Genomic DNA, 27,964 nt, shown 5'->3' on the forward strand with positions numbered 1-27,964 from the left:
AGCCTCCACCATCTGTCTCTAGAAACTTCCATTTTCCCAAAGGAAACTCGATCCCTGGTGAGTGGGCATGCTGCGTCCCGGCTCTGCGCCAGCTGCCCCTCTCAGTGCTGTCTCCAGGACTTCAGCTGCCCTGGCTGCCCTCTGGGAGTGGGACCTTTCCAGTCTGTACACACGGCTTTTGTCTTGTTAAGATTTGATTGTTTTTACTTGAAAGACAGATTTTACAAATAGAGGAGACAGAGAGGTCTTCCATGCAGTGGTTCACTCCTCAAGCAACCACAACGGCCGGAGTTGGGCTGATCTAAAGCCAGGATCCAAGAACCTCCTCTGGGTCTCCCACACGGTGCAGGGTCCCAAGGCTTTGGGCTGTCCTTGACCGCTTTCCCAGGCAACAGCAGGGAGCTGGATGGGAAGTGGAGGAGTCAGGACATGAACCGGCACCCGTATGGGATCTGGGACCCAGCACATTGAAAGTGGAGCCATCATGTTAACCCCCTCCCCCACTAATCCCCCACTTAAAAAAAAATCTCTTTGAAACAGTCACAGAAATAGATCTTGCATCTGCTGGCTCACTCCCCGCAGGCCCAGGCAAGCTGCAGCTGGAGGCACGTGGTTGCCAGGACCAGTTCCCACAGCCTTCCCGGTGCATTAGCAGGAGCGGGAGGCCGTGGGATGCCAGCGGCATGGGTGTAGGCTCAGCCAGCTGCGTTGCAACGCCGACCTCCTCTGCACCCGTGAACACAGCACGTGGTCACCAAGTGGGGGCCATGGGTCTGCACTGTCCTGCAGAGATCAGAGGGACCCAGGCCGATGGTGCGTGTGGCGCAGGGAGGTGAGGATGGTGGCAGGGTTGAGGGTGGGGGTGAGGATGGGGGTTAGCGTCGACTTCAGCTTTGGTATAAAGTGCAGGCGAGCCTCAAATCAGTGTTTGCCAAAGAGGAAAAAATAAACACATGAGTGCTGGGAGGAAGGAAGCGTTGTTTTTAAGGGTCTGCATTACATGGTTGAAACAATAGACAGCTTTAAAAAAAAGAAAACCTTCAAAATGTAAAAATAAGTCAGTTTCCTCTGAAAGCTTGTACGTTATATTTCCTTTATAAGGAATTTTGTCAGTGCCTATTTAAAATAAAAATGTCATTTGTGCTTTTATTTATTTATTTTTACAGAAAAAGAAAATTTTTATTTTTCCAGTCTGTGCATGGACACTCAGTTGACTATTCTGTGCACTGTATTGTCAAACATGTAAGCGTGATTACTCTCTTTACAGTCCAAACGCTCAGGGCACGTGACCGCCGGCCAACCAGGGACAGCTTGCAACACGCATCAGCCTGTTCTACCCGTTATCTCGCTCACCGCTTTCATAAACACAAATTTGCAACTGATTGTTTTCCCTAAAAATTGCTATTTTCTCAATGCCTCTTTATTTCCTAAGCATCAGCATAATTCGGTTTATATACAAAATATTCACAAATAGATTTTAAAAACCAGACCACGTATTTTAATAAGAGCCAATACATTTGAATGGGGGGGCAGCTGAAACACCCCGTGGAATGCCGCATTCCGTGGGTGTGCCCGCGCCCAAGGCCTGGCTCTGCCTCGGCTCGGCTGTGCTCACAGCTTGGGGTCGCTGCCGCCCCCGGGCAGCCCGGCCTGGCCCCGGAGAGCAAACAGGGCAGGCGGGAGACCTCTCTGTACCGTCTGCTCTCAATTCTTCCAATTAAGAATTTAAATGAAAGATTTTAAAAACAGTAACTTTGAAAGTAGGGACAAGTGTTCACAATGAGAAATTTATGTTTTTAGATTACTAAAAAGTAATACACATGAATGTATAAACTGATGAATGAGAGGAAATCTCGACATTTTGAAGGGAGACACTAATACAGGTGTTTCCCCCTCCATGCATGAGCCGAACAATTCCGACTCAGTGCAGCTGGGGGCATGATCACTCCAATCACTCCATCTTTCTTTCTTTTTTTTTGAAGATTTTATTTATTTTTTATTACAAAGTCAGATATACAGAGAGGAGGAGAGACAGAGGGGAAGATCTTCCATCCGATGATTCACTCCCCAAGTGAGCACATGAGCACAACAGCCGGTGCTGTGCCGATCCGAAGCAGGGAATCAGGAACCTCCTCCGGGTCTCCCACGCAGGTGCAGGGCCCAAGGCCTTGAGTCATCCTCCATTGCCTTCCCAGGTCACAGCCAGGGAGCTGGGCCTGTATGAGAGGCTTAGCTTACTATACCACTGTGCTGGTCCCAAACAGGTTTATTGGTTCAATTGAAAGAGTTAGAGACAAAGAGACAAAAGGTCTGCTTCCTGCTGGTTCACTTCCCACGTGTCTACAACATCCAGGGCTGAGCTGATCTGAAACCAGGAGCCAGGAGCTTCTTCTGGGTCTCCCACGCACTTGGGCCACCCTCCACTGCCTTCCCCAGTGCACTGGCAATGCTGGATCAGAAGCGGAGCGGCGGGGACAGGTCAGCCCATGTGGGATACGTGGCCACAGGCCTCAGCCTTACACACTAGGCCACAATTCTGGCCCTGCTCCATCACATTCCCCAAGCAATTACTATTAGCACTTGTTGCCTACAGATAACGATCCTTTTAAAATTTCCCCAGCTGCCTTCCACATTCCCCTTGTGTCGTCACAGTGGTTAGGGCCCCTGTGCGGCATGGATGCTGTCACTCTCGGCTTTCTGGACCAGGACAGGGAGCGTTGAATGTCGACTCGTCACATGGATGCCAGAGCCTCCACTCCACAGTGGCGTCACCCTGCAGCTGTCTTCCAGGCGTGCTCACACCAACTCCAGCACGTTCGAGAGCTCAACAAGAATGGTCGGAGAATTCCACCAGCTGACAAATCGTCTCCATGGCCGCTCCCCAGCAGGCTCCCTAACCTGGGCCAGTGCGCAGTGTATGACCCCTGACCTGGGCCGAGTGCACAGTGTGTGACCCCTGACCTGGGCCAGTGCACAGTGTGTGACCCCTGACCTGGGCCGAGTGTGCACAGTGTGTGACCCCTGACCTGGGCCAGTGCACAGTGTATGACCCCTGACCTGGGCCGAGTGTGCACAGTGTGTGACCCCTGACCTGGGCCAGTGCACAGTGTGTGACCCCTGACCTGGGCCAGTGTGCACAGTGTGTGACCCCTGACCTGGGCCGAGTGCACAGTGTGTGACCCCTGACCTGGGCCGAGTGCACAGCGTGTGACCCCTGACCTGGGCCAGTGCACAGTGTGTGACCCCTGACCTGGGCCAGTGCACAGTGTATGACCCCTGACCTGGGCCAGTGCACAGTGTATGACCCCTGACCTGGGCCAGTGCACAGTGTATGACCCCTGACCTGGGCCGAATGCACAGTGTGTGACCCCTGACCTGGGCCAGTGTGCATGGCACATCCCCCTGAGCAGTCTTTGCTTTGGCCTTTTTCACTCACGTCATTGGCCTCATCAGTCCCTTCTTGACACTTGCTGGGAAGCCTTTAGTCACGTTTCCTCCCACCATCTTGAGCAGAACACTCACTTTCTGTATTCTTTCTTGGCACTCAGCACTTTTAAGGCTTCTTTTCTCCAGAGTTCACAGGTGGACGTTGACGGGTCCCCCGTGGGGACTTGGTTGGCAAAATGGCAGAGCTGTCCCCCCTGGAGAGGCTGGGGGGTGCGCTGTGGACATGCAGCAGTGTCCCCAGCTCCCCGAAGGTCTTGGCTGTCTGCTGTCACCTCTCGCTGACCTGCTGTGGTGTCATAGTTTACTTGCGCATCTCCGCTCCTCCGGCCACCATCGGGTTGCCAAGGCGACAGCCAAGCGCTGTGGTGGCATGGTGTAAATAGCACGAACTGTTGGGCTGCGCAGGATGTAAATATTGATCACAGCCCTGCTGGAAGCCTCCTTGGGGTTCCGGATCCAACCCTGCCTCCTCCCTGTGCCGGGCTCAGGGTCCTCCCAGGTGCTACACCACACAAGATAACACCTCTCACCTTCGCAGGCAGCTCTGTGCCAAAGCCTGTGGCTTCCACCCGTGCCTAGCCAACGACCTGAGCACGGTTCTCGCGCTGGGAGGCCCCAGGCGAGGTACAGAGGATTCCATCCGGTGAGAACCAGCTTTATGCATCGTGGGTGATGTCTTCTCTCTTTAAACAAACATATTTCATTTGTTAGAAACACACAGATACAGGACAGACAAAGGTCTTCCATCCCAGCTTCACTCCCCAGATGCCTAGGAAAGCCAGGGTGGGCCCGGCCCCAGGGGACTTGGGGGTCCAGGATGCCCAGGGGCCGGCGGAGCTGAGCGCCTGCAGCTCTTATTGCTACTCCCTGAAGCAGTGGCAAGACCTGCAGCCAGGCATCCAGTGGAGCTGCAGGTGGAGCTTGCCCCAGCTGTAGGCTGGAAGCCCCACCCTCAAAGGACCCCAATTCCATGCCAAGGGCACCCCGCTCCTGGCTGAATCACCCTGCAGGGGAGAAGGGTCCCACCTCTCCATCTTGTTCACTGAGAATCAGGTTGTGACATAGGGCTAGTGGTGGGATAGCACAAGCTCCAGGCCACAACACAGACCGTCCTCCCACTCCAGCACCGTCCTCCCACTGTGGCACTCACCGTCCTCCCACTCCAGCACCGTCCTCCCACTCCAGCACCGTCCTCCCACTCCAGCACCGTCCTCCCACTCCAACACTCACCGTCCTCCCACTGCAGCACTCACCGTCCTCCCACTCCAGCACTCACCGTCCTCCCACTCCAACACTCACCGTCCTCCCACTCCAGCACCGTCCTCCCACTGCGGCACTCACCGTCCTCCCACTCCAGCACTCACTGCCCTTGCACTGTGGCATGCACAGCTGGCTCTTTAGGCCCGCTGCAGCTGTTAGGTTGTGGCACATAGCTGTTTCCTGACATTGCAGTGGATGGTTAGAACACGTGTGATGAGTAAAGCGAATCGCAGCTCCCCAGAGCTGCCTGCCCAGGGACTGACCCTGGGCACCCAGTCCCAGACCCCACCTCTCAGACAGTGCCGGCCTGGCTGTCACATGGGCCTGAGGCCTGTTGGTGACCCAGCATGTACCTGCCCGTCTTCCCACACCCACTCCCCACGCCCCATTGGTCATGTACACGCAGATAGCCTGTCTTTGCATCTGTCCCCATGTGCTGCTCAGTGCCTGTGGAGTAAACAACAAGCTCCAAAGCTCCAGGAGGAGTCAGGGGACAGGAAGAGGAGAGAGAACTGGCCCCTGTGCGCAGCACACACACCAAGTGCTGCCCAGTCTGGAAGACTCCGGAGACTTCTCCTCTCTCACTGTGCAGCCCTGGTGCGGAGCTCACACCCTCCTGGCTGTGGCTCCTGTGCCCTCAGTAGGCGGTCCTCACCTCCCCGCTGCAGCCCCCATGCCCCCGGTGCAGGGCCCACACCCTCCCCGCTGTAGCTGCCATGCCCCGGTGTGGGACCCACACCCTCCCTGTGGCTCTCATGCCCCTGGTCCTGTCTGATTGCGTTTTAACAGGATATGGTGGCCACAGCAGATGGACGTGTGGGAGAAGTCCAGGTCCCAGGCTTGGCATGTGGCCCTCAGGACCAGCCGTCCAACGTGTGATGATGGCAGGCTTGCTCTGATACAGCCTGGCTCCCTGATCAGAAGACTGACCTTCCTTCCTTCCTTCGTTCCTCCCTCCCTCCCTCCCTCCCTCCATCCCTCCCTCCCTCTCTCCTCCCTTCCTCCTTCCTTCCTTCCTTCCTCCCTCCCTCCCTCCCTCCCTCCCTCTCTCCTCCCTTCCTCCTTCCTTTCTTCCTTCCTTCCTTCCTCCCTCCCTCCCTCTCTCCCTCCCTCTCTCCTTCCTTCCTTCCTCCTTCCTCCCTCTCTCCTTCCTTCCTTCCTTCCTTCCTTCCTTCCTTCCTTCCTCCCTCCCTTCCTTCCTCCTCCTCCTTCTTCGTTTTAAAGAGTTATTTATTTTTATTGGAAAGGCCAACATACAGAGAGAAGGAGATATAGAGAGAAAGATTTTCCATCTGCTGGTTCATACCCCAAATGGCCACAACAGCCGCAACTGAAACAAACTGAAGCCAGGAGCCAGGAGCCTCCTCCAGGTCTCCCACACGGGTGCAGGGTCCCAAGGCTTTGGGCCGTCCTCGACTGCTTTCCCTGGCCACAGGCAGGGAGCTGGATGGGAAGAGGGGCAGCCAGGACATGAACTGGCACCCGTATGCAATCCTGGTACGTGTGAGGTAAGGCTTTAGCCACTGGCTCCTCCACTGGTTCTCAGGAGTTTCTGTTGGTTGAGTCGCCATCCAGGCCACCTCACCCCTCATCCTCCTCAGCCTATCTTGGCAGTTGTGAGCCTTCCGTCCCCACGAGAGGACACCTGCCCATCACCGTGTGCACACACATTCTGCTACAGACCTTGGAGGCAGTCATTGCCGTTTCCATCCTTGCACCAGCAGGATGCAGAATGCTCTCCAGACCTCCGTCTCCACTGTGGCAGATGCCATCCCTGCCCTGTCTCCCAGTCAGAGGCAGCCGTTCCAAGGCCGGCCGTGGGGGCAAGGAGGCGTGCGGTGAGATGTGTCCTTCTCAGAAGCAGCTCCACGTTCGCCTCTTTGTAAGGGAATTGTCTGGACAGAAGGGACATTGTATGGATGCCGCAGCAGGAGCGTGTGAGGTGAGGGGTTCCCATGTTCTAGCCCATGTCTGCCTTCTGACCGCCCACCGGGCCCTGCACATGGCCCGCTCAGGTCTGTACTCTAGGAACACGGCAGGCTTTCCCCTTTGCCTGTCTTTGCCGGCTAAAGCTTGGCCTGCTTGTGTGGCCACCTGGAACAATGCAAGCAGGGCATCTACTTTTTAATAACAGCAGGGGGTGGGGGAGGTGGGGGGTGCTCTGACTCCAGGGACCTGGGTTGGGGGGTGGAATCCCGATGCTCTGACTCCAGGGACCTGGGTTGGGGGGTGGAATCCCGATGCTCTGACTCCAGGGACCTGGGTTGGGGGGTGGAATCCCGATGCTCTGACTCCAGGGACCTGGGTTGGGGGTGGAGGTGGAATCCCGATGCTCTGACTCCAGGGACCTGGGTTGGGGGGGTGGAATCCCGATGCTCTGACTCCAGGGACCTGAGTTGGGGGTGGAGGTGGAATCCCGATGCTCTGACTCCAGGCACCTGGGTTGGGGGCGAGAAGGAGCGTCAGGGAGAGACCTGTCTGCAACTTCTCTTCATACACCCCTGGCCAGGCCAAAGCCTGGAGCCGGGTTCCCCCGCTTGCCTGCGTGGCTGGAAGGGATCCAGGCCTAGGTGAATGTGCACAGGGAGCGGGGCCCCCGAGCCAGGCGCTGAACGCGGGCACTCTGCCAGAGCAGGCCCGTGTTCCCGCAGCAGGCATGCCCTCAGCACACTTGGCTGGTGCGGCTGCTTTGCCCCTGTTAACGCCGTCATCAGTGTAAGGGCCTGGACTGGGCTATGGGCTGGCTGAGCCCCCAAGGCCATCAGTGTATCAGATTAGAGACCTCTCCAAGGGGGGCGGCAGGGGGGCAACCTCTCAGGCACACCCTGATGGCACAGATTCTCAGGAACCCATCCCTAGGGCTTATCCAAATCCCGGTCACTAATATGTCACTCATTCTCCCAACGACATTGTTCCCAGGCCCTTCCCATGGGCGACACCCTCCACTGGCGCCCTTCAGCCACCTCCGTCTTCCAGGAAGGCAGAGAACCACGATCCCGCCCTGGAAGGCTGTGGCTGGGCGCAGGTCTCCCCCTTCCAGGGTCACCATCAAGTGGACCTGGGAGTTAGGGGCCTGGCACCCACCTAGAACACACATTGGTGCCACAGTGCAATCAGTTCCGGCCAGACCCTGCCTCCTATTTAGAGCAGATGGGCGAGGGCATGTGGGATCATTCCTGTCCCACAGGCCGCCCTGATGAGAGCCGACAGGGGCCACACACTTGCAGGGGGACAGTCACCACCGTGGTGCCCACGCCATCCACCACCTGGTCTGTTGTCCCTGGATGTGGAAAGTAGCCATGTCCAGTGATTGCAGATCATAACAATGGACATCAAGCGTCCAAATGAGCCGTGCCATCGGTCTGCTCCCTACTGCGCTAGAGCAGCCCTGACTCGTCTGTCTTTAAAACATGCCAAGGTCAGATGGAGTGGAGACAAGATGAGGATTGCTAAATCAAGGTCGGGTATAGGGTGAGGGCTGCTGCTCTTCCAGGTCAGGAATAGTTCTGGAGCCACCTCTCCAGGGGACTCAGGGAACCTGCAGCGACATCAGTTGTGACAGAAGTGAAGGCAGTGGGGCTCAGCGTGGTGGTGCAGTGGTTAAGGTCCTTGCCTTGTACGCCCTGGGATCCCATATGGGCGCTGGTTCTAATCCTGGCAGCTCCACTTCCCATCCAGCTCCCTGCCTGTGGCCCGGGAAAGCAGTCAAGGACGGCCCAAAGCTTTGGGACCCTGCACCCGCTTGGGATACCCGGAAGAAGTTCCTGGATCCTGGCTTCGGATTAGCATAGCATCGGCTGTTGCGCTCACTTGGGGAGTGAATCAGCGGACGGAAGATCTTCCTCTCTGTCTCTCCTTTCTGTATATCTGTCTTTCCAATAAAAATAAAATAAATCTTAAAAAAAAAAAAAAAAGTGCCAGCATTTGTTGGCCAGAGCAGTGGCTGTCTTGCACAGGACATGGGACATCCTCACCCAGGCAGGAACTGTGTAGAACTATGTAAAACCCATGTAGAACCATGTAGAATCATGTAACACTCAGCAGTCCCCAGATGTGTGCTGTGTGCAAGATCCATCTGCACCAATCAGGAACTGTTCCTAGCAGCACTGGGCTTACAGCAGCCAGCAGCACTGGGCATGCAGCAGCCAGCAGCACAGGGCATGCAGCAGCCAGCAGCACAGGGCATGCAGTAGCCAGCAGCACTGGGCATGCAGTAGCCAGCAGCACTGGGCATGCAGCAGCCAGCAGCACAGGGCATGCAGCAGCCAGCAGCACTGGGCATGCAGGCACAGGACATGGAGGCACAGTAGCCATGAAGGATGATGTTGATTGTTCTCTTCAGAGTTTTAGCATCAGCAGTCGTCTTATCCTTCCAGACCACACAACCCATGTGTGCCTACACCTTGAGCTATGGCCAAGGAGATTCCACATCCGGACACGACCACGGGACTCTCGCGTGGCCAGGATGATTCCACATCCGGACACGACCACGGGACTTTCGCGTGGCCAGGATGATTCCACACACAGACACGACCACGGAACTCTCGCGTGGCCAGGGTGACATGGCCACGGGCCTCTCACATGCCTTCCAGGCACATTCCTGGACTGCTCATCCCTTTGCTTGTTCCTACATGGCCTGGTTGGAATGTTACACTGATTTTCAAAATAACGTGTGATGTAGGATGCGTGGATCGTGGACTTCACTTGAGAATAACTGTTACACAAAAGCGCTGTGTAAGGGGGATCCGAGCAGGGAACAGGAGTGGCGCCGACAGCGAGGCCTGCGCCCAGCTGCTCCGTCAGCCCCGGCCTCCAGCTGCACACTCTGCCCTGCTTCCCGGCACGCTCAGCTGCCTGGCAGGTGTTGCCTACTGGTTACCACCTCTTGGAGCTCTGACGGCAGACGGGGCACCTGCCAGGGCCTGGCCTGGGCACTGCTGGGACACCGAGGTCCCACCCACACTGTATGGTTTTCAGTAGGAACAGAGAGGGGTCTCCACGTGATTCTGCGTGGCCTAATCGTGCCCCGCCCCACCGGCTGCTGGGTTGTCAGTGGAGACACACCTGGTCCTGTCAGCCAGGAGCTCCCGGCCTGCCCACCGCCTGCTTTCCACCACCCTCCTTACTCCTCGACAAGGCGAAATCACTGCGGACTTTCCTTCTTTGTCACATGCAGTGGCGTGTGGCTATAGACGATGCCTAGCCCTGGACTGTGCCCAAGTGTTGGTTAATTCAATTGCAAGAGTTTTTGCCTCTCCAACATGTGAGGCACTGGACTGCGAGGTGCAGCAGACATGCCAGAGGCACAGCCGCTCCCAAGCCCTCAGCCACTCCTCCCATCCTACAGACGAGCCAACTGAGGCATGACGTGGCAGGAGATTGTCTGAGGCCATGCACCGGCATCCACACGGACCCAGCTGCTCTGAGCCCACGGCCAGCTTCCCACCACTTCCCTGCTATAAACAAGAGCTTGTTTGCCTCACACCAACTCCCCGCCGGGGGACCTGAGGGACGGGCCCAGACGGCACAGCTGGGCTGGACGACCACGCTCTCGACTCTTCCTCCCTCCTCCCCTAGCGACTCATGGGCGACTTGTGAACTTGCGTGTGTGCTGTCCACGGGAGTGCCTGAAGCTTGAGTCCATTTGTCCCTCCGTGATCTGCAGGCAAGGCCGGGGGCCCTGTGACACTGAGGGCGGGCGGCGGGGCTTGTCCATGCCCGGCCACATGTCGCCCATAGGCCTGGTGTGTTCCAGAGTAGCCCTGAGTGGGCCCAGGACTGTCCCGGGAGGTGTGCAATGGGAGGGAGCAGTACTGTGGCACGTGGCCTAAGTGGCCTCTTGAGACACTGGCATCCCATATGGGCACCGGTTCGAAACCTGGCTCTTCCATTTCCTGGTCCAGCTCCCTGCTGGTGAGCCTGGGAAAGCAGTGGAGGATGGCCTGACTGTTGACCTCTGCATCATTTGGGCAACGCAGAGGGCGCTCCTGGCTTCATCCCGACCCAGCCTTCGGCGAGTGAATCAGCAGATGGAAACCTGCCTGCCTCTCCCCTTCTCTCTGTAACTCTGCCTTTCAAACAAATAAATCTCGAGAGAGAAAGAGACTGGAACGTTCTCTCTCTGTTTCACAATCCGCGACTTAACTGTGGAAAGGTCAGGCAGCTTTCTACCAATTACTCAGCAGGGAAGACAGCAGATAGGGTTTCTTATCTCAGAGAGATCCCCTGCAGATAAGCCGAGGCTGCTCCGAATACCAACGCAGGGCTGGACGGTGAGCAGGAGGTGGTGTGTGGCACATCCCCGCCCCCTCCGGGCTCCTCCGCTTCAGCTGTGTCTTCCTGTGACACAGGTGTGCCCAGCAGGCAGCAGGGCATGGCTCCTGCCACCGCTGGAGCCTGGCCGGCGCTGCAGGCTCCTGGGGCGAGGCAGCACGCGTGCTGTTCTGGCTCTCGCATCCCCTCCCTCTCCCTCTTTGTCTCTGCCATTCAACCACATGTAGATATAGAAAAAGGAGTGCCCACGGCAGAACAGTCCACAAAACCCAACCCAGAAGCCCCTTCCTCAAGGCCGAGCGACTGGCAGACACAGGCTGTCAGCTTGGGCCCCCACAGCACGGTGAGATGTTTTGAAAGCCAGCTCCTCATCCCAGGCTGTTCTGTGTTGCACACGTCTCCTCCCCTGGGGCCTGAGGCGGATGTGAGCCAGCCCCAGATGCGTTGGCTTGGCTCAAGGAAGCGAGCAGGGCTGATCAGGGGCGCCCACGCGCCAAGCCTGGGTCCAGGGGCGAGAGGGGCTGGCTGGGCGCAGAGCAGGGAGGTACTGTCCAGGCCATCTGCTCCCGAGGGCTCCCAGGGAGCAGGGAAGGACAGGATGGCGCGGCCAGCAGGGCTGTAAGCTAGTTCGGCGTAAACACATCTCAGGCAAGCGTGAGCTGACCCAATGTCGCCGCACAGCCATCTGTCCCTTCTCGCTGACTCTGTCCATGGCTTCGTCATTGCCGGGGCCACCCACGTTGGAAACCTCAAGTTCACACCACAGCTTCTCGCCAGGAGCTGTGCCACCCTCCGCTGCTTTCCTAGGCCATCGGCAGGGAGCTGGACGGGAAGCGGAGCCACTGGGACTGGGCCGGTGCCCATATGGGATGCCAAGGCTGCATGTGGAAGCTTAGCCGGCCACACCGCAGCTCTGGCCCCACTCGTTTTGTCCCCCAAGGAGATTCCCCCACTCCTGCCCACACACTGACCCTGTCTGCAGGTGTGATGTGTCAGAACCTCCGTTCCCGCTGGCCGGTTGTTTCCGGCCTCTTGGGCCGCCTGGCAATCTTCCACCTGGTTGGCTGCCTCCAGTTCACCGCTCCTGAGAAGTGGTTCCGGCAGCTCAGCGACGGCGAGCACGGCCTCCCGGGCATCTCTGGGCGTTCCCTTCACTCCAGGCCACCTCCTCTTATGTCCCTTCCTGCCAGTCCCCACACAGCCCCCGCATGCCAGCACCTCCCACGTTGGCACTGGTGAGCCCAGTTTGCGCAGTGTTCATCGTCACAGCACGGAGGGGGGGACGGAGGGGCCTCTCCAGGACGGGGGACAGGGGACGGAGGACAGGCACGGAGGACGGAGGACGGAGGACGGAGGACGGAGGACGGGGGACAGAGGACGGAGGACGGAAGACGGGGACGGAGGACGGGGACGGAGGACGGGGACGGAGGACGGGGGACAGAGGGGCCTCTCCAGGACGGGGGACGGAGGACGGAGGACGGGGACGGAGGACGGGGGACGGAGGACAGGGGACAGAGGACGGAGGACGGGGGACGGAGGACGGAGGACGGAGGACGGGGACGGAGGACGGGGATGGGGGACGGGGGACGGGGACGGAGGGGCCTCTCCAGGACGGGGGACGGAGGACGGGGACGGGGGACGGAGGACGGGGACGGGGGACGGAGGACGGGGGACGGAGGACGGAGGACGGGGGACGGAGGACGGGGACGGGGGACGGAGGACGGGGACGAAGGACGGAGGACGGGGGACGAAGGACGGAGGATGGAGGACGGGGACGGAGGACGGGGACGGGGACGGAGGGGCCTCTCCAGGACGGGGGGAGGGGGTTGCTTGTGGCCTCCGCCTCTCCCCAGGCTCCTGACACCCCACACTCCTGCTGGCATTCCACGAGTCGTGGCTGGCAGTGAGGGCTCTGCGTGCCATGGCCTGTAGCTCCCTGTTACTGCTGGCACCCGCAGAGGCTGTGAGCGAGACAGCAAAGCACAGGCACAGATGGGCCTCCCTCCTCCCTCCCTTCCTTCCTTTCTTCTTTGCTTCTTTCCTCCCTCCTTCCCTCCTTTTCCTCTTCCCTCCTTCCTTTCTTTTCTTTTTTGTCTTTCTCATTTCCTTTTTTAAGATTTATTTGGGACCCGATGCAGCAGCCTAGTGGCTAAAGTCCTCACCTTGCATGTGCCAGGATCCCACATGGGTGCTGGCTCATGTCCCAGCTGCTCCACTGCTTGTGGCCTAAGAAAACAGTAGAGGATGTACTCAAAGCCCTGGGGCCATGCACTTGCTTTGCGTGGGAGACCCAGTTCCTGGCTCCTGGCTTCGGAATGGCTCACTTGAGGAGTGAACCGGCAGATGGAAGATCTTTCTCTCTGTATCCCCTTCTCTCTGTATTATCTGCCTTTCCAATAAAAATTGAAAAGTAAATCTTAGAAAAATATATGTATTTGGAAGGCAGAGGGAGAGATCTTCTCTGTTCTACCAATGAGTTCACTGCCCAAACAGTGCAGTGGCCGGAGCTGAGCTGATCTCAAGTCAGGAGCCAGGAGCTTCTTCCGGGTCTCCCATGTGGCTGCTTGAGCCAAGGCTTTGGCTTGTGTCTGCTGCTTTTCCGGTCCTGAGCAGGGAGCTGGAAGGGGAGCAGCCAGGACAGTCAGCGGCGTGCAGCCCCTCATCCTACTTCTCAGGCTTTGTTCAAGTGTGTGTCCTTCCGTTAGATTTCTTAAAGTGATTCGGAAGGCAGAGACACGGAGCTAGACAAATAGAAGGCCGGTTGGTTCACTGCCCGAGGTCTGCAGGGCTGGGCCAGGCTGAGGGGGTCAGGGGCTCCACGCCCCCGGGGCTGGGCCAGGCCGAGGGGGTCAGGGGCTCCACCCCGGCCCCCGGGGCTGCTCAGGGTGGCCTGGACCAAATGTTTCCGAGGTCTACATCAGAAGGAACAGCATTCAAAGTTGGTGTTGCTTTGGCAATGTGCCTCTCCTACCCGCCCCCCCCCCTTACTTGACATGTTTATTCTGTACCTTTCTTTGTCAGTTACACCTTTACCTTGAGCGGACACCATGGCTCTGGTTTGAGCAACTTGCTAGTCCTCATGCCTGGACCCCCAGGGCCCAGAGGACCTGCTGCGCCAGCCTGGAGAGCTCAGGGGCCGTCTGGCACTCAGGCCAGAGGGATGCTGGCCCCCGGTCCAAGGTTATTTTAAATCCTTTGAAAACATGCAACAGCCCAAGTGTATTGAAACTCTTTGTTAGAGATAAGCAAACCAGGCCGGCACTGCGGTACAGCGAGTTAATCCCACGTGTGACACTAACCTGGCATCTCATCGGAATGCCTACTTATGTCCTGGCTGCTCCCTTTCTGGTCCAGCTCCCTGCTAATGTGCCTGGGAAAGCAGTAGAAGACGGCCCAAGTGCTTGGGCCCCTGCACCCACAGGGGAGGCCCCAAGGAAGTTTCTGGCTTCACCCTGGCCCAGCCCTGGCCACCATGACCATTTGGGGGGTGAGCCAGCAGATGGAAGACCGCACGCATGTGTGTGTGTCTGTCTGTGACTCTGTCTTTCTGGAACCAGAAACGACCTGGAGTCCAAGCTGAGTAATCTCACCCAGCTTGGCTTCCAGCCTGGTGTTGTCCATGTTGTTTACCGCTGGTGGACAGCAGCCCCAGGGTGGGCTCCTCCCTTCACAGAAGAAGCACCCCCTGTCGGGCATCGATCAGCTCAGGCAGGAGGGTCGCCTGGTGACAGAGGCCTGCTCCCACACAGCACATGCACCTAAGAAGGCATTCTGCAGGGAGACATCCCGCAGCCCTGCCCAGTGCCCGCTGACCCCGACTTGCCGGGGGACGCGCCCTCGCTGGCTCTTTGCCTCACCTCCATGGGGATGCTCCCCGTGGCACCTGTGGCCCAAAGACGGTCCCTCTCACCATGCCGAAAGGCCTGAGTTCCAGGGCTGGGGCACACGGCGGGGCTGGGGCTTGGTGCTGTGTGCCTGTAGCCGACTCACCAATCTGCCAGGTCCCCAAGGAGCTGCTCCTCTGGTTGTTGTGGGGCGGTGAGAGGAGGGTGGTGACCGAGCCAGCTCAGGAGGCGTCAAGCGCTCCTGTTTGTTCCACAGGCGGCCAAGGGCTGCGGAGGCCAGCGGGATCTCTGAGATCCGGTTTGCCATGCAGGCCACCTTTCGCCCGGCCCTGCTGCCTCCGCCTCTGCTGGTCTGGGTACATTTTCTGTCTCAGTGCGACATATTTCCCACCCACATTCTCTCTCACACTTGCTAAGCAGGCTTGTCATGGATCTCGTAGCAAGATGACACTTTTTGTATAGAAGTTCTCTATTTTCTGAACGCTTGCTCTGAAGTGTTAGCTCATCTTTAAATGGTTGGAACACTACCAGTGCGAAGCCATCTGGGTCTATTTTTACTTATTTTGGGGGACTTTCGATCAGACTTCTGCCTGCACACCCCACTCACAAACAAGATCTCAGTAAAGTGCTTCCAGATTTTTTAAATGTGAGAAACTTAACTTACAGGCATGATAGGAAAAATGGGGTGTGTGTCAAGCACAGCGGCAGAGACGCAGCTGCTGGGCCCAGCTTCCTACCGCCGCGCCCCGATGGGGCTGGGAGAGGCCCGGCTTCGTCCAGCCCCAGCTGCTGTGGTGGGCGTGAGCAGGGGCGGGGAGAGATGTCTGACTCTCCTCTCTGCCTTTGCAACAAAAACCAAACAATAATCAATCACATGCAAAGCAGCTCTTGGAAGGCACCACGTCACAGCCACGCACGACGCAGCACGGACATCCCATCCTAGGTGCTTCCCGCACCTGTTGGCCCGATGGGCACGATGCCCAGCAGAGGGGTGGATGTCCTGCTCGGTGCCAGCTCCGCACACCGCTCAGGGACGCTGCCCGGCACGATTCGGTTGACGGTTAATGTTTAAACCCCAGCCGGGGGGCTTTGTTCCACGCTGTTGGAATGGCTGGCTCAGTGCTAGGGCCGAGGAAGGGGCCAGACAAGGCCTTACCCCAGGGAGCCAGGCAGAGCCCTGATGGGCCGGACTGCGGCCTGCCTCGGAACGGACCGGTCAACCTCGGTCTGCTCTGGTCGAACAGAGCGCTCTGGCTGCGGACTGCGCACCTTTGACCCGGGGTCGGGGTGCCCGAGCTCCCTGCCGTCCTGGGAAGGGGGTCCAGGAAGCAGGCTGTCAGCAGGGGACCCCGTGAGCACACTGGCATGTGCTCCCGAGGGCATGGCGGCCATGGGCCACGGCTACAGAGGCGTCATGAGGCATCGCAGCATAAGGCTCTCTTGTTTCTCTGCCGCTGTGGAGGCACCGGGGGAGCCATGGACAAAGGGCCTCTGTGACGTCCATGGCTTCAGTGCAGCCGGCGAGCTGCCTCGGAGCCGGAGATGGGCTGCAGCTGAGTCCTTCCAGGGAGCGAGGGCCGTCGCGGTGCCTCACAAGACACACAGCCCACGGTGTACTGCGTGGCCAGGGCACATGACCGAGGGTACAGAGCCAATCTCCCGGAGTGAGAACAGGGGGCAGGATTGAGCCAGGGCATGCAGCCCGTGGCCACAGGCCGCCCTCCGGGTTGTGGAGACATTGTCCTGAGGCGAGAGGCACTGGCTCAAATCCTGACTGTCCCAGGCACGAGGCCGGGCCTGTGGGGTTAGACTGGACAACGCATGAACACAGTGGGAACCTGCCGCTCTGCTTCTACCTCCCAGGCGTCCTTGCTGTGCCCAAGTCCCTGGCCAGCCTCAGTCCATGGGCCTCAGGATGCAAGGGTGCACCCCTTGCATTACCATAGCAATGTAGCCTGTGATGGCTAAGGGGGAAACTGCAGATAACCCCCGCATGGGGGAGGCAGGCCGGGGAAACAGCCTCTCTCCCATGGCAGGCTGGAGCCGGTACTGGTCCAGTGACTGCACGACGGTTCGCAGTGTCTGCTCAGTGGGAGTGCGTTCCTGCCCTGGGAGCCAGCAGCTCACTCCTGCGTGCGTGTGCCTGCCTGCGCCTGCACGTGTGTAGCAGCTACCTCCAAGGCATGAGGCAGGCTGACCGCATCGTGGAAGCTTCGTTCGTTATAGCCTCATGCCAGGGACTATGGGCCTGTCGGTGAGTGGATCCACTTGGCAGGACACCACACAGCAAGTACATCCTCACGGACACACGTCATAACCCAAGCTGGCGACCGGCAGGCATTCCCTCCGGGGACATGACATTCAGGGCCAGCAGGACCCATGGCAGCGCAGATACAGGAATAGAAATGGCATGGGGAGAGGCTGGCGGGGTGCCTTCTATTTTGGGGCCTGGTGATGATCTCCTGGACGTGCGCCCCGGTGGCAGCTCACCGGCTATTTTTGGCTTTTGCTCATTTTTCCGCATGTGTCGGTATGTTGGCAGAGCATGCGTGCAGGCTAGCCAACAGAGTGCTGCTCAGTGACGAAGGATCTGAAAAGCATCTTGCTGTTTTAAAGATTCACATATTCACTTGGAAGACTCTCTCCCAGGCGGGCGGCAGGGCTCCATCACTGAGCTCACACCTGCTGGCTCGTGGGCTGCACACTCGCAGGGAGCGGGAGACGGCAGCTGGCCCAAGGCTTCCGTGTGAGATGTAGCTGTGTCACGTGCCGGACTAGAGGCTGCTCCCGAACAGCCGGTAGGTAAGGTGAGGAAAGCTAGGGTGAGCAGAGGCCGTCCTCCAGCATTGGCCCATCCACCTGGGACACCTGCTGAAGGGCCCTTGCGGTCCGTGTCCGCCTGTCATGCCGTGCCCTTGAAGCGGACGGGCTCCCGACAATCCCTAAGGTTCTTGCCTCTGCAGCCCTAAGTCAGAGGGTCTGAGCGCTGTAACTTGCAGCCGCAGCTGCCACAATCCATGCCTTCCTAACAGAGGCTGCAGCAAACGGCACACAACCAGATGTGGAGGAAAACTACTCCTTGAGGGGTTGCCATGGTGCTCAGCAAGCTAGGCTGCCGACGGCATCTCGGTAAGACAGGTTCAATCTCCACTGCTCTGCTTCCTGTCCAGCACCCTGCCAGTGAGCCTGAGAAAGCAGCACACATCAGCTCAAGGGCTTGGACCCCACACCGGACATGGGATGAGCAGGTGGAGTTCCGGGCTCCTGGCTGCAGCATGGCCCAGCCCAGCTGTGCAGCTGTTTGAAGGGGGAGCCAGCAGGTGGAAGGCCTCGTTCTCCTGTTTCTCAGCCACTCTGTCTTGCAAATGCACATTCCCCCTCCCCCCAAATCTTAAAAAAAATTACATTGGCTTTCAAACAATTGCTTTTAACAGGCAGGACCTGCAGCAGCCTGCTAAGGCACGGACAGACCTGCTCTCTGCACACAGACATCGCTTTGTCTTTGCCCTTGCACAGCCTCAGTTCTGCACAGCCAGAGCACTGCGAGATCTTGGGAGAGTTGGGTGGGAGTTGGCACGGGACTCCATCCCCTCTGGAAATGCTGCCTTTTTCTTAAACATTGTGCTTGTACCAGAGACCTTGAAAATAATTGGTAGAAGGGTAGGATTTATGCTTATTCATTTATTTAAGATTTATTTATTTTATTTGAAAGGCTAAGTTACACACAGAGAGAAAAACAGGGAGAGGTCTCCCATCCACTGGGTCAGTCCCCAAGTGACCACAACAGTCAGAGCTGAGCTGATATGAAGCCAGGAGCCAGGAGCTTCTCCCAGGTCTCCCCATGCGTGCAGTGGCAAAAGCACCAGGGCTTTCTCTGTTGCCTCCCCAGGCCACACGCAGGGAGCTGAATGGGATGGCAAGTGGAGCAGCCGGGACAGGAACTAGCACCCATGTGGGTTGCCCGCATACAAAACATTTCTTTATATTGAAAAAAAATGCATACATAGTTTTTTCTTCCTGTACATTTCCAGAACCTTTTTGCAGACTCGTGTGTGGTTCACAGCCCCGAGCGTGAGCCAACATGTGCTGTTTCTCAAGCGGCTCAGCTCTGGCCATCGTAGCCATTTGAGGAGTGAACCAGTAGATGCAAGATCTTAAAATATACCGTCCAAACAAAAATAAGTAAATCTGAGAGAGAGGGAGAGAGAGGAGGGATGCAGGCTTTGAAGTTGTTCTGGCAGTGGCGTCACACATCCTGAAGCCTGCTGCGGGGCCACCGGCCATCTGCCCGCTCACCTGCCCCTCCATCAGCCTTGCCTTGTCAGCCTCCTCCGGGGACCCTTCACGCAGACCCTCGAGGGAGACACGCTCTGCGGGTGGCCAACACCGCCCGCGTGCAGCACCCATGCCCCCGGCGTGGATCCCGCCGCCCAGGGCTGCAGGGCCAGCCTTCAGCCTCGGAGTCCCTTTACGTCTTCTGCTGATCCTAACGGCTTTCAGCTGCTGGGCATCCTGTCCAACAGGCTCATGGATTCCTCAACCAGGCTGATTTCCAGAAGAAACGAACCCTCGCACATGAACTTCAAAACCAGCAGTGTATGTGGTGGCCTGCCTCATTGCAGGCCCCTGCTTGTTGCTCTAGCCAACCAACCCCCCTAACCCTGACCCTGACCCTAACCCCCTAACCGTAACCCTGACCCTAATCCTAACCCTGCCTCATTGCAGGCCCCTGCTTGTTGCTCTAGCCAGCCAACCTCCTGACTGACTGCTCCCCAGGGTTTGGAGTCACCACTGGGAGACACGGGATGTTGGTGCCAACTTGTGGTCTGGCTGCTCCACTTCCCATGCAGCTCCCTGCCTGTGGCCTGGGAAGCAGTGGAGGACGGCCCAAAGCCTTGGGTCCCTGTATCCATGTAGGTGACCTGGAAGCAGCTCCTGACTTCAGCTTGGTTCAGCCGCAGCTGCTGAGCCCTCTGGGAGTGAACCAGCAGATGGAAGACCTCTGTTCCTCCCTCCCCCTGTGGAGCCCAGATATTTAATAACTACTTAAAATCCTGCATCCTATTCACAATATCCTTTGTCCTGCGGCCGGCCCATGTGACACGGACCAGCTGCTTAGGGGTACTGTGCCTCTGTCCCATCCTGTCCTGCGGAGAGCTGCGCTGAGGGACAAGATCTTGTTCCTGCTCCTTCTGGTTCCAGGCCCAGAACACACTTGGTCACGGACACACTCAACACCATCACTCCACGAGCTCTCAGCATTGCACTCCCTTATTCCCACGGCTCTGTCACTCATCCCCAGGACCCTACTCCCAGACTCCCTCATCCAGTCACACTCACACCCTGACATGCTCACTCCCCAGACACACTCACAGCCCTGACACGCTTAAAACTCAGATACACTCACACCCTGACACGCTCACTTCCCTGACACACTCACAGCCCTGACACGCTTAAAACTCAGATACACTCACACCCTGACACGCTCACTTCCCTGACACACTCACAGCCCTGACACACTTATACCTCAGATACACTCACACCCTGACACGCTCACTCCCCTGACACACTCACAGCCCTGACACGCTTAAAACTCAGATACACTCACACCCTGACACGCTCACTTCCCTGACACACTAACCTAGCACTCACACCCTGACACGCTCACTCCCCAGACACACTCACAGCCCTGACACGCTTAAAACTCAGATACACTCACACCCTGACACGCTCACTTCCCTGACACACTCACAGCCCTGACACACTTATACCTCAGATACACTCACACCTTGACACACTCACTCCTCAGATACACTCACACCCTGACACTCTCACTCCCCTGATACACTCACACACTTATACCTCAGACACACTCACAGCCTTGACATGCTTATACCTCAGATACACTCACACCTTGACACACTCACTCCTCAGATACACTCACACCCTGACACTCTCACTCCCCTGATACACTCACACCCTGACACGCTTATACCTCAGATACTCACACCCCCAACATGCTTACTCACTACATAAACTCGCTCCCTGACATACTCATTCCCAGACACACTCACAGCCCTGACACACTCATACCCCTGACCACTCACACCCCTGACACACTCACTCTCCATATAAACTTGCATCCCTGACACACTCACACCCCTGACATGCTCTCACCCCGACACACTCTCAGCCCCCGACACTCACACCCCGACACGCTCACACCCTTGACATGCTCTCACTCCGACACTCACACCCCTGACACACTCACACCCCTGACACACTCACACCCCTGACACACTCTCATCCCGACACGCTCACAGCCTTCACACTCTCAGCCCCTGACACTCACACCCCTGACACACTCACACTCCTGGCACACTCACACCCCTGACACGCTCACACCCCTGACACGCTCTCATCCCGACAGGCTCACAGCCCTCACACACTCTCAGCCCCTGACACTCACACCCCTGACACACTCACACTCCTGACATGCTTATACCTCAGATACACTCACACCCCGACACGCTCACACCCCTGACACACTCCTGACACGCTCACACCCCCTGACGCTCCCAGCCCTGTCACTCTCACACCCATTTCTACTTGTGGGCCCTAAGACAATTCACACCAGCTCCCACTGACCCCTGCACTCACCCAGAGTCACCGACCTCACTCGCTGACACAGGCCCGCTCTCAGACCCCACACTCATCCTCACACACACTCTCCCTAATAATCTCTAGGCCCTCTGACTCACACGCACTCACATGCCGGCTCCCCCTGCCTCGCTCCCGCCCCTGCCGGCTGGGGCGGCATCCCAGGCGCCTGAGCCCGCCCGCCGGCCCGGGGCCCCCGCCGGCCTGGACGCGCCCCCTCGGCCCCTCCCCGGACCCCGCGCGGCCTCCCGGCATGCACCGCCAGGTCCTCCCCGAGCCAGCGAGCGCGCGCCGGCTGCGCGGGACGGGCGCGGCCCTGCTCTCTGCTCGCCTCCTCTGCTCTCCTCCTCCTCCTCCTCCTCCTCCTCCTCCTCCTCCGCCCCGGACGGCCCCACCCCCAGCTCTCCTTCCCGGCGCGCTCGGCGGGCGCGGAGGTCGGCCGGTGGGCGCTGCGCGCGGAGGGCACGGCGGCGGACATGCGGGCCCCTGCGCTCTGGCCGGCGCTGGCCGTGCTGGCGGCGGCCGCGGGCTGCGCGCGGGCGGCCATGGACGAGTGCGCGGACGAGCGCGGGCGGCCGCAGCGCTGCATGCCCGAGTTCGTCAACGCCGCCTTCAACGCCACGGTGGTGGCCACCAACACGTGCGGGAGCCCGCCCGAGGAGTACTGCGTGCAGACCGGGGTGACCGGGGTCACCAAGTCCTGCCACCTGTGCGACGCCGCGCAGCCGCACCTGCGGCACGGCGCCGCCTTCCTCACCGACTACAACAACCAGGCCGACACCACCTGGTGGCAGAGCCAGACCATGCTGGCCGGCGTGCAGTACCCCAGCGCCATCAACCTCACGCTGCACCTCGGTAAGGCGGGGTGCCCCGGAGCCCTGCCCGCTGCGGGCCGTGGGACGCCGGGCCGGGGGTTGCAGGCGCAGCCCGGCCCCGCAGCCCGGCCCGTGTCGCGGGCTCCTGAGCGCGCTCGGCCAGCCTTCCTTCCCCGCGCGCCCAGCCTGGCCCCGGGTTCGCGGCGGGAGGAGTGGGCGCCCGGTGCTTGTGGTGGGTGGCCTCCTCGGGCCGCGTTCAGGGGCTGCGCCCGGCACCGGGTGTTGGGGACCTGTCGGGGGAAGCGGGAGAGGCCGTGGTGGGCCGCACGTGGGCCTCCCAGCAGGGGCCAGCATCCCCAGGGACCCTCAGGGCGGGTGCCCGGGCTTCCAGCCACTCTGTTCCTGCCGTGGGCCAGCATGACTTTTTTGAGTTATGTCCCAGTTATTTTTGTTTGGCTGTTGACTCGAAGCTTCTGTGTTCAGCTGGGAGTCCTATTTTTACCCGCTTTCAGATTCAGACTTTTTCAAAGAAAGGGCCCTGCCTCGAGAGGGCCAGGCGGGACCGGCAGGGCAGGCAGGGGTTAACCAGGTCACCGCCGCCTCGGGAAGGTGGAGAGGCAGCTTAGGGTCCACCCAGCTGGGGTGGCGGACGCGTTCGGACATGTGTGTGCCTCGATAGCGCCCTTACTGGGGACGCCATGGGCTGGGAAGCAGGCATTCCAGACATTTGTGACCCGGCTCTGGTGTGAGCTGAGAAAGCCTGCCCCGGAAGTGCTGCTGTGCCGCCCCCACCGCCCTGGCACCGGCAGTGGTGTCCAGGGGCGCGGAGGGGCTGGGGCCGCGTGCCCACCTCGCCCCAGCAGCAGGGGACGCTGCCCAGGGTCCGCGTCCCGCATCCAGTGTCCATTGCTGGGTTCCGATGCTCAGTGGATTCCCGCCCTCGGCCCTCCCCGTCTTCCCCGCTCGCCCTGCCCTCCTCGTCCTCCCCTCCCCGTCCTCCCCGCTTGGCCCTCTCTGTCCTCCCCGCTCGGCCCTCCCCATCCTCCCCACTCGCCCTGCCCTCCTGTCCTCCGCCTCCTGGCACTTTCCCACAGAGCCCAGCACCGTGACGGCCTGTGCGGCTGTGAGCTCTCCCACCCACTCGGCTCACATACCCTCCAACAAGTGAGGCATGTGGGCCCGCCCGCCTGGAGCCTGTGAAAGTTGGGCAGCCCATGCCTGGAAGCCAAGGCAGACCCGCCAGGGGGTGGCTGCCGGGAGGAACACACGTGTGTTGGCACTGCTCACAAGCTGTGTTTTGGGGGTACGGTCTGTGCAGACAGAACGTGTGGGGACACGTGCTGTCTCCACCAGCTTGGTCACGTGACCCTCCGAGGCCCTCACACGCAGGTACCCAGGCACTCCGACTGGCATGTCGCGGGGGCCAAGGCGTGTGGGAGCAGCTACGAGTACAAATTAGGCCCGTGTGTGCCGGCACCCTCACCGGCTGAATGCCAGCCAGGAAGGTCGGCCCCGTTCTGGCAGCCGTGTGCAGTGAGCCTTCCGTGCCGAGGTGGGAGCCGTGCAGGCTGGCTGTGTGAGCAGCCTCCGCTGGGCACCCTTGTGTCAGAGGGGTCTGTTGGCTATGTTCTGTGGTCATGTGTGAGTTGAAGGCCAGCTCCGTGTGTGTGAGAGAGGGCAGCGGCCTGCCATGTGGCCATGTGGGTCCACCTCCTGTCCAGCAGCACCCCCCCCCCACGGGCATGGAACTCAGCAGGCAGCTGCCTGGAGTAAGGTGGAAGATGGGTGAGCCTCCCTCTAACCACAGGGAGGCTCAAAAGAAGGGTGCTTCCGAGGGCAGCTGGGCCCCCGCCCGACTGGTGGACTGTGGGTGAGCAGGGCTGTGAGCCTGAGCCATGGCCGAGTGCGACTGGGTGGGTGTGAGCCAGGGCCGAGGCAGGTGGCGCTCTGCTGTCCTCACTGGCATGTGTGCGCCCCAGGGGACCCTCCGGTCTGTAGGAATCTGGCTGGGGCTGTATCTGAGCCCACTGGAGCGCTGCACAGCAGCAGCCTGCTGGGCTTGGGCAGCGGCTGCGGGGGATGGGGGGCCTTCTGGGAGAACTCTGAGACTGCCCCCCACCCGGTCCAGTGCGGATCCTCTCAGCTAACTGGTGCACTGGTTGTCGGCATTGAATGAGTTTGCTATTTGCTGCATCTCCCACTCTCCCCCTCCCGCATTCCCGCATTCCCACCTTCCCACATCGCCACCTTCCCAGGGATTTGGCCGACATTGCTTGGATGCCTGTGCCCTCACCACTGGGGCTAGGGCTGTGGGGGTGGCGGTCACGCCCCCTATTGTACTGTGGTCCCTAACGGGCTGGGGCAGGTGCAGCACTTCCAGGGCCTGTCCCAGCTACCTAGGTCCCAGCCATCGCTAAGCCGCTCTGCGTGCCTGGTCCTCCGGGCCCTGTGATGTGGCCACTGGCTGGTCTCGCCCCTCCACCTGGGCTTTGTGAGTGAGCTGGAGGCCTGCTGGCAGAGGTCTCTGAGGTGTGCCCATGTCCCTGGCCTGGGCTCTCTTCCCTGGCAGACACTGGTGCTCGCGGAGCTGCCCTGGCCACACGAGCCCCCCTCCCTGACCTGGGCAGTGGGGCCCCCATTTTCTCTCCCACCGCCCTCACATCTCTGTCCAGGGCTCCAGCACTCCGTCTCTCGATCCCTGGCCCTTCCTGGCCTCTTGGCCTCTGTCCTTGTGGGGTCCCTGTGGTCTGCACCTGACCCATGAGACTTGCTAGTTTGACAGGAGAGGAGATGTGTGGGGGGGACTCTTACCACTGGTCACTCTGCAGATGCCCATGGCAGCCAGGGCTGGGCCAGGCCAGAGCCAGGGGTGGAGTGCCGTTGGGCTCTCCCGGGGGGAGGCAGGCACCTCAGCGTGCCCATTGGTAGAAACCTGGATGAGAATCAGAGTAGGGACTAGAGCCCAGGAGGCCGTGGGGCATCCACTTGCAACCACTTTGCCATGTGTCTGCCGCTTCAGAGTGGCCTGTGGGCCCCTGTCGGCTCTGGCGCTGCCGTCCCGGTTTTCAGGAGTGTGGACCACCACAACAGCCGCTGTTGCGGAGGCTGGCTGCGCTGCCTTTCTCTGACTATAGAGTCATAATAGGTGTGGAGCTGATAGGGAGTTGAAAGGTGTAAGGCTCCCTTTTTGGATAAAAATCAGACTGCATCAGGACTTGAGGTAAGTGTAATAAATGCAAAAACTGCTGTTCCCTCTCGTGGGTAAACCCTCCTGGCATGGAGTGCTCTTCAGCCTCTTCGGCACATGAAAAGCACATGTGACAAGTGACACAAACATGGACATGCACACTTAGCCTCCAGGTCGTGAGGGTGCCAAGCAGGTGAGGGCGAGGGGGTGGGCCTGGAATGCAGCACCACGTGGAGCTTAGTGCAGGCCTCCTGAGCACCCCACAGGCAGGGGCCCTGGGCAGGAACACTCTGCTCCTCCCGCTGCAGCTTCCCAGCTCTGGGAATGGCTAGAGGCTCAGCTCTGCTACTGTGCTGGGAATTTAGGGAAAGTGTCACTGTTTCCAGCAAACTGTGAGAGACTCCTGCGACTTAATGCCTCAGGATATGCCAAAGTAGCAATTAGCTTGACTGGCTTCACAGGGTGAGGTTCCACCCTTGTGAGTGCTACACAGGGTCCTCCTGGGTGCTAAGGGAGTGTGCTGGGTCCTCCTGGTGCTCAGGGAGATGTGTGCTGGGTCCTCCTGGGTGCTGAGGGAGTGTGCTGGGTCCTCCTGGGTGCTAAGTCCTCCTGGGTGCTGAAGGAGATGCATGCTGGGTCCTCCTGGGCGCTGAGGGAGTGTGCTGGGTCCTCCTGGTGCTCAGGGAGATGTGTGCTGGGTCCTCCTGGGCGCTGAGGGAGTGTGCTGGGTCCTCCTGGTGCTCAGGGAGATGTGTGCTGGGTCCTCTTGGGTGCTGAGGGAGTGTGCTGGGTCCTCCTGGGTGCTAAGTCCTCCTGGGTGCTGAGGGAGTGTGCTGGGTCCTCCTGCTGCTCAGGGAGATGTGTGCTGGGTCCTCTGGGTGCTGAGCGAGTGTGCTGGGTCCTCCTGGTGCTCAGGGAGATGTGTGCTGGGTCCTCTGGTGCTGAGGGAGTGTGCTGGGTCCTCCTGCTGCTCAGAGATGTGTGCTGGGTCCTCTGGTGCTGAGGGAGTGTGCTGGGTCCTCCTGCTGCTCAGAGATGTGTGCTGGGTCCTCCTGGGTGCTGAGCGAGTGTGCTGGGTCCTCTGGGTGCTGAGCGAGTGTGCTGGGTCCTCCTGCTGCTCAGGGAGATGCTCTCGGACAGGTGGAAGCATTGTTTCATCTCCTTTCTTGGCCTTGACCGGAAGCCGCCAGCGGAGATGACGGGCTTCTGTGCTGCAGGCCGTCAGTGTTTGCAGACACGAGGGCAGGGCCCCACTCTGCTTTGTCCCAGCTTGCGCGGAGGTTACGGAGGTGTAGACAGGTGAGAGTCGGGGTGCCGCTGGCATGGTAGGGCACCAGTTGCAGGCTCTGCTGCCCCACTTCCGAACCAGCCCCTGGGAAAGCAGTGGATCCCTCACCCACAGGAGGGACCTGGATGCTGGCTCACGCTAGGCCCAGCCCAGCCATATCACCATTTGGAGAGTGAGCCAGCGGATGGAAGGTCTCTCCTCTGTCTCTGTGCCTTTCAAATAAACAAACCTCTGAAAAAAGCTTTTCATGTAAGATTTGTTGACATCTTCAGGAGCTTGCAGGAAAGCAGACCGAAGACCCGAGTGTCCTGGTGCCTAGGCACCTCTGAGCCCCACACCTGTATTCTTGTGATCTGCAAGGACCCCGAGCTCGCTGACAGGTTTCTGTGGTGACAGCACCCATGTGGGGTGTCACTGTGGGTGGAAGCCACAGGAGGCCTCCTGGGAGGAAGTAGTGGAGCTGGTTGGCGCTCTGTGGTCAGCAGGTGCACCTGTGAGCCGTGGGATAGGCCCCAGGTCAGGGCATTCTGGATCTGCCACCTGCTGAGCTGCTCTATGTAGCCTACCCTTAGAGTCCAAGCCGGAAAGGAAGGTCCCACGAGGGGCTCCTGCAATAGGCAGACCCCTCTTCCTTAATGTTCTGGTGGGTGTGCATGCCAGCCCCAGGGCAGGGCCCAGGCTTGGCTCCAGGGGAGTGCAGACCCGGGTACCTAGTGAAGACCTGTGGTGGGGACTGCATCCATGACAGCATGGAGACTCTGGGTTCAGGGTCCTTATACTAGGACTGGTTCATGCCGAGGAGTTTCTGCAGTCTGGCTGTGCTCCCTGGAGAGGTGCTGCTGAGGGGGGCCCGCAGCTCCCTGCCCATCCACCTGCCCCGGTCCTCCCAGCAGAGCACGGCCCACATGTGGCTGTGCGTGGATTCTGGGGGTCTGTGAGTCCCTCTGTTTCTCACCCTCGCTCCTGCTGGCGGGGCTGAGCCTGAGCCCATGCAAGACTGTTGCCCTGCCCACTCCATCTCCCTGCAGACCTGCCAGCACACACATGCATGCTGTTGGGGGTGTGTGGCTCTGTTGTGTCAGTACCAGCACACGTGTGCCTCTGGCTGGGTCATCACGCCACAGGCTCTGCCGGCCTCTCCCTGCTGCCTTCTCTGCTGTGGGCAGGCTACACTGGGCATCGGGTCCAG

At 59.5% G+C, this 27,964-nt stretch overlaps 1 protein-coding gene across 1 annotated transcript in view; it reads left to right on the forward strand.

The window, feature by feature from the left end:
- Positions 1-21,596: 21,596 nt before the first annotated feature.
- LAMC1 (laminin subunit gamma 1) overlaps positions 21,597-27,964 on the forward strand; it is a 48,514-nt gene continuing 42,146 nt past the window's right edge. Inside the window, exons 1-2 of the mRNA XM_040985769.1 lie at positions 21,597-21,782; positions 21,887-22,340. Of these exons, the coding sequence (XP_040841703.1) occupies positions 21,597-21,782; positions 21,887-22,340 (640 nt within the window). The remainder of the gene's footprint in view (positions 21,783-21,886; positions 22,341-27,964) is intronic.

Source organism: Ochotona curzoniae, unplaced genomic scaffold, assembly GCF_017591425.1.
Source record: "Ochotona curzoniae isolate NIBS_2020 unplaced genomic scaffold, NIBS_Ocur_1.0 contig_430, whole genome shotgun sequence".
Classification (NCBI taxonomy): domain Eukaryota; kingdom Metazoa; phylum Chordata; class Mammalia; order Lagomorpha; family Ochotonidae; genus Ochotona; species Ochotona curzoniae.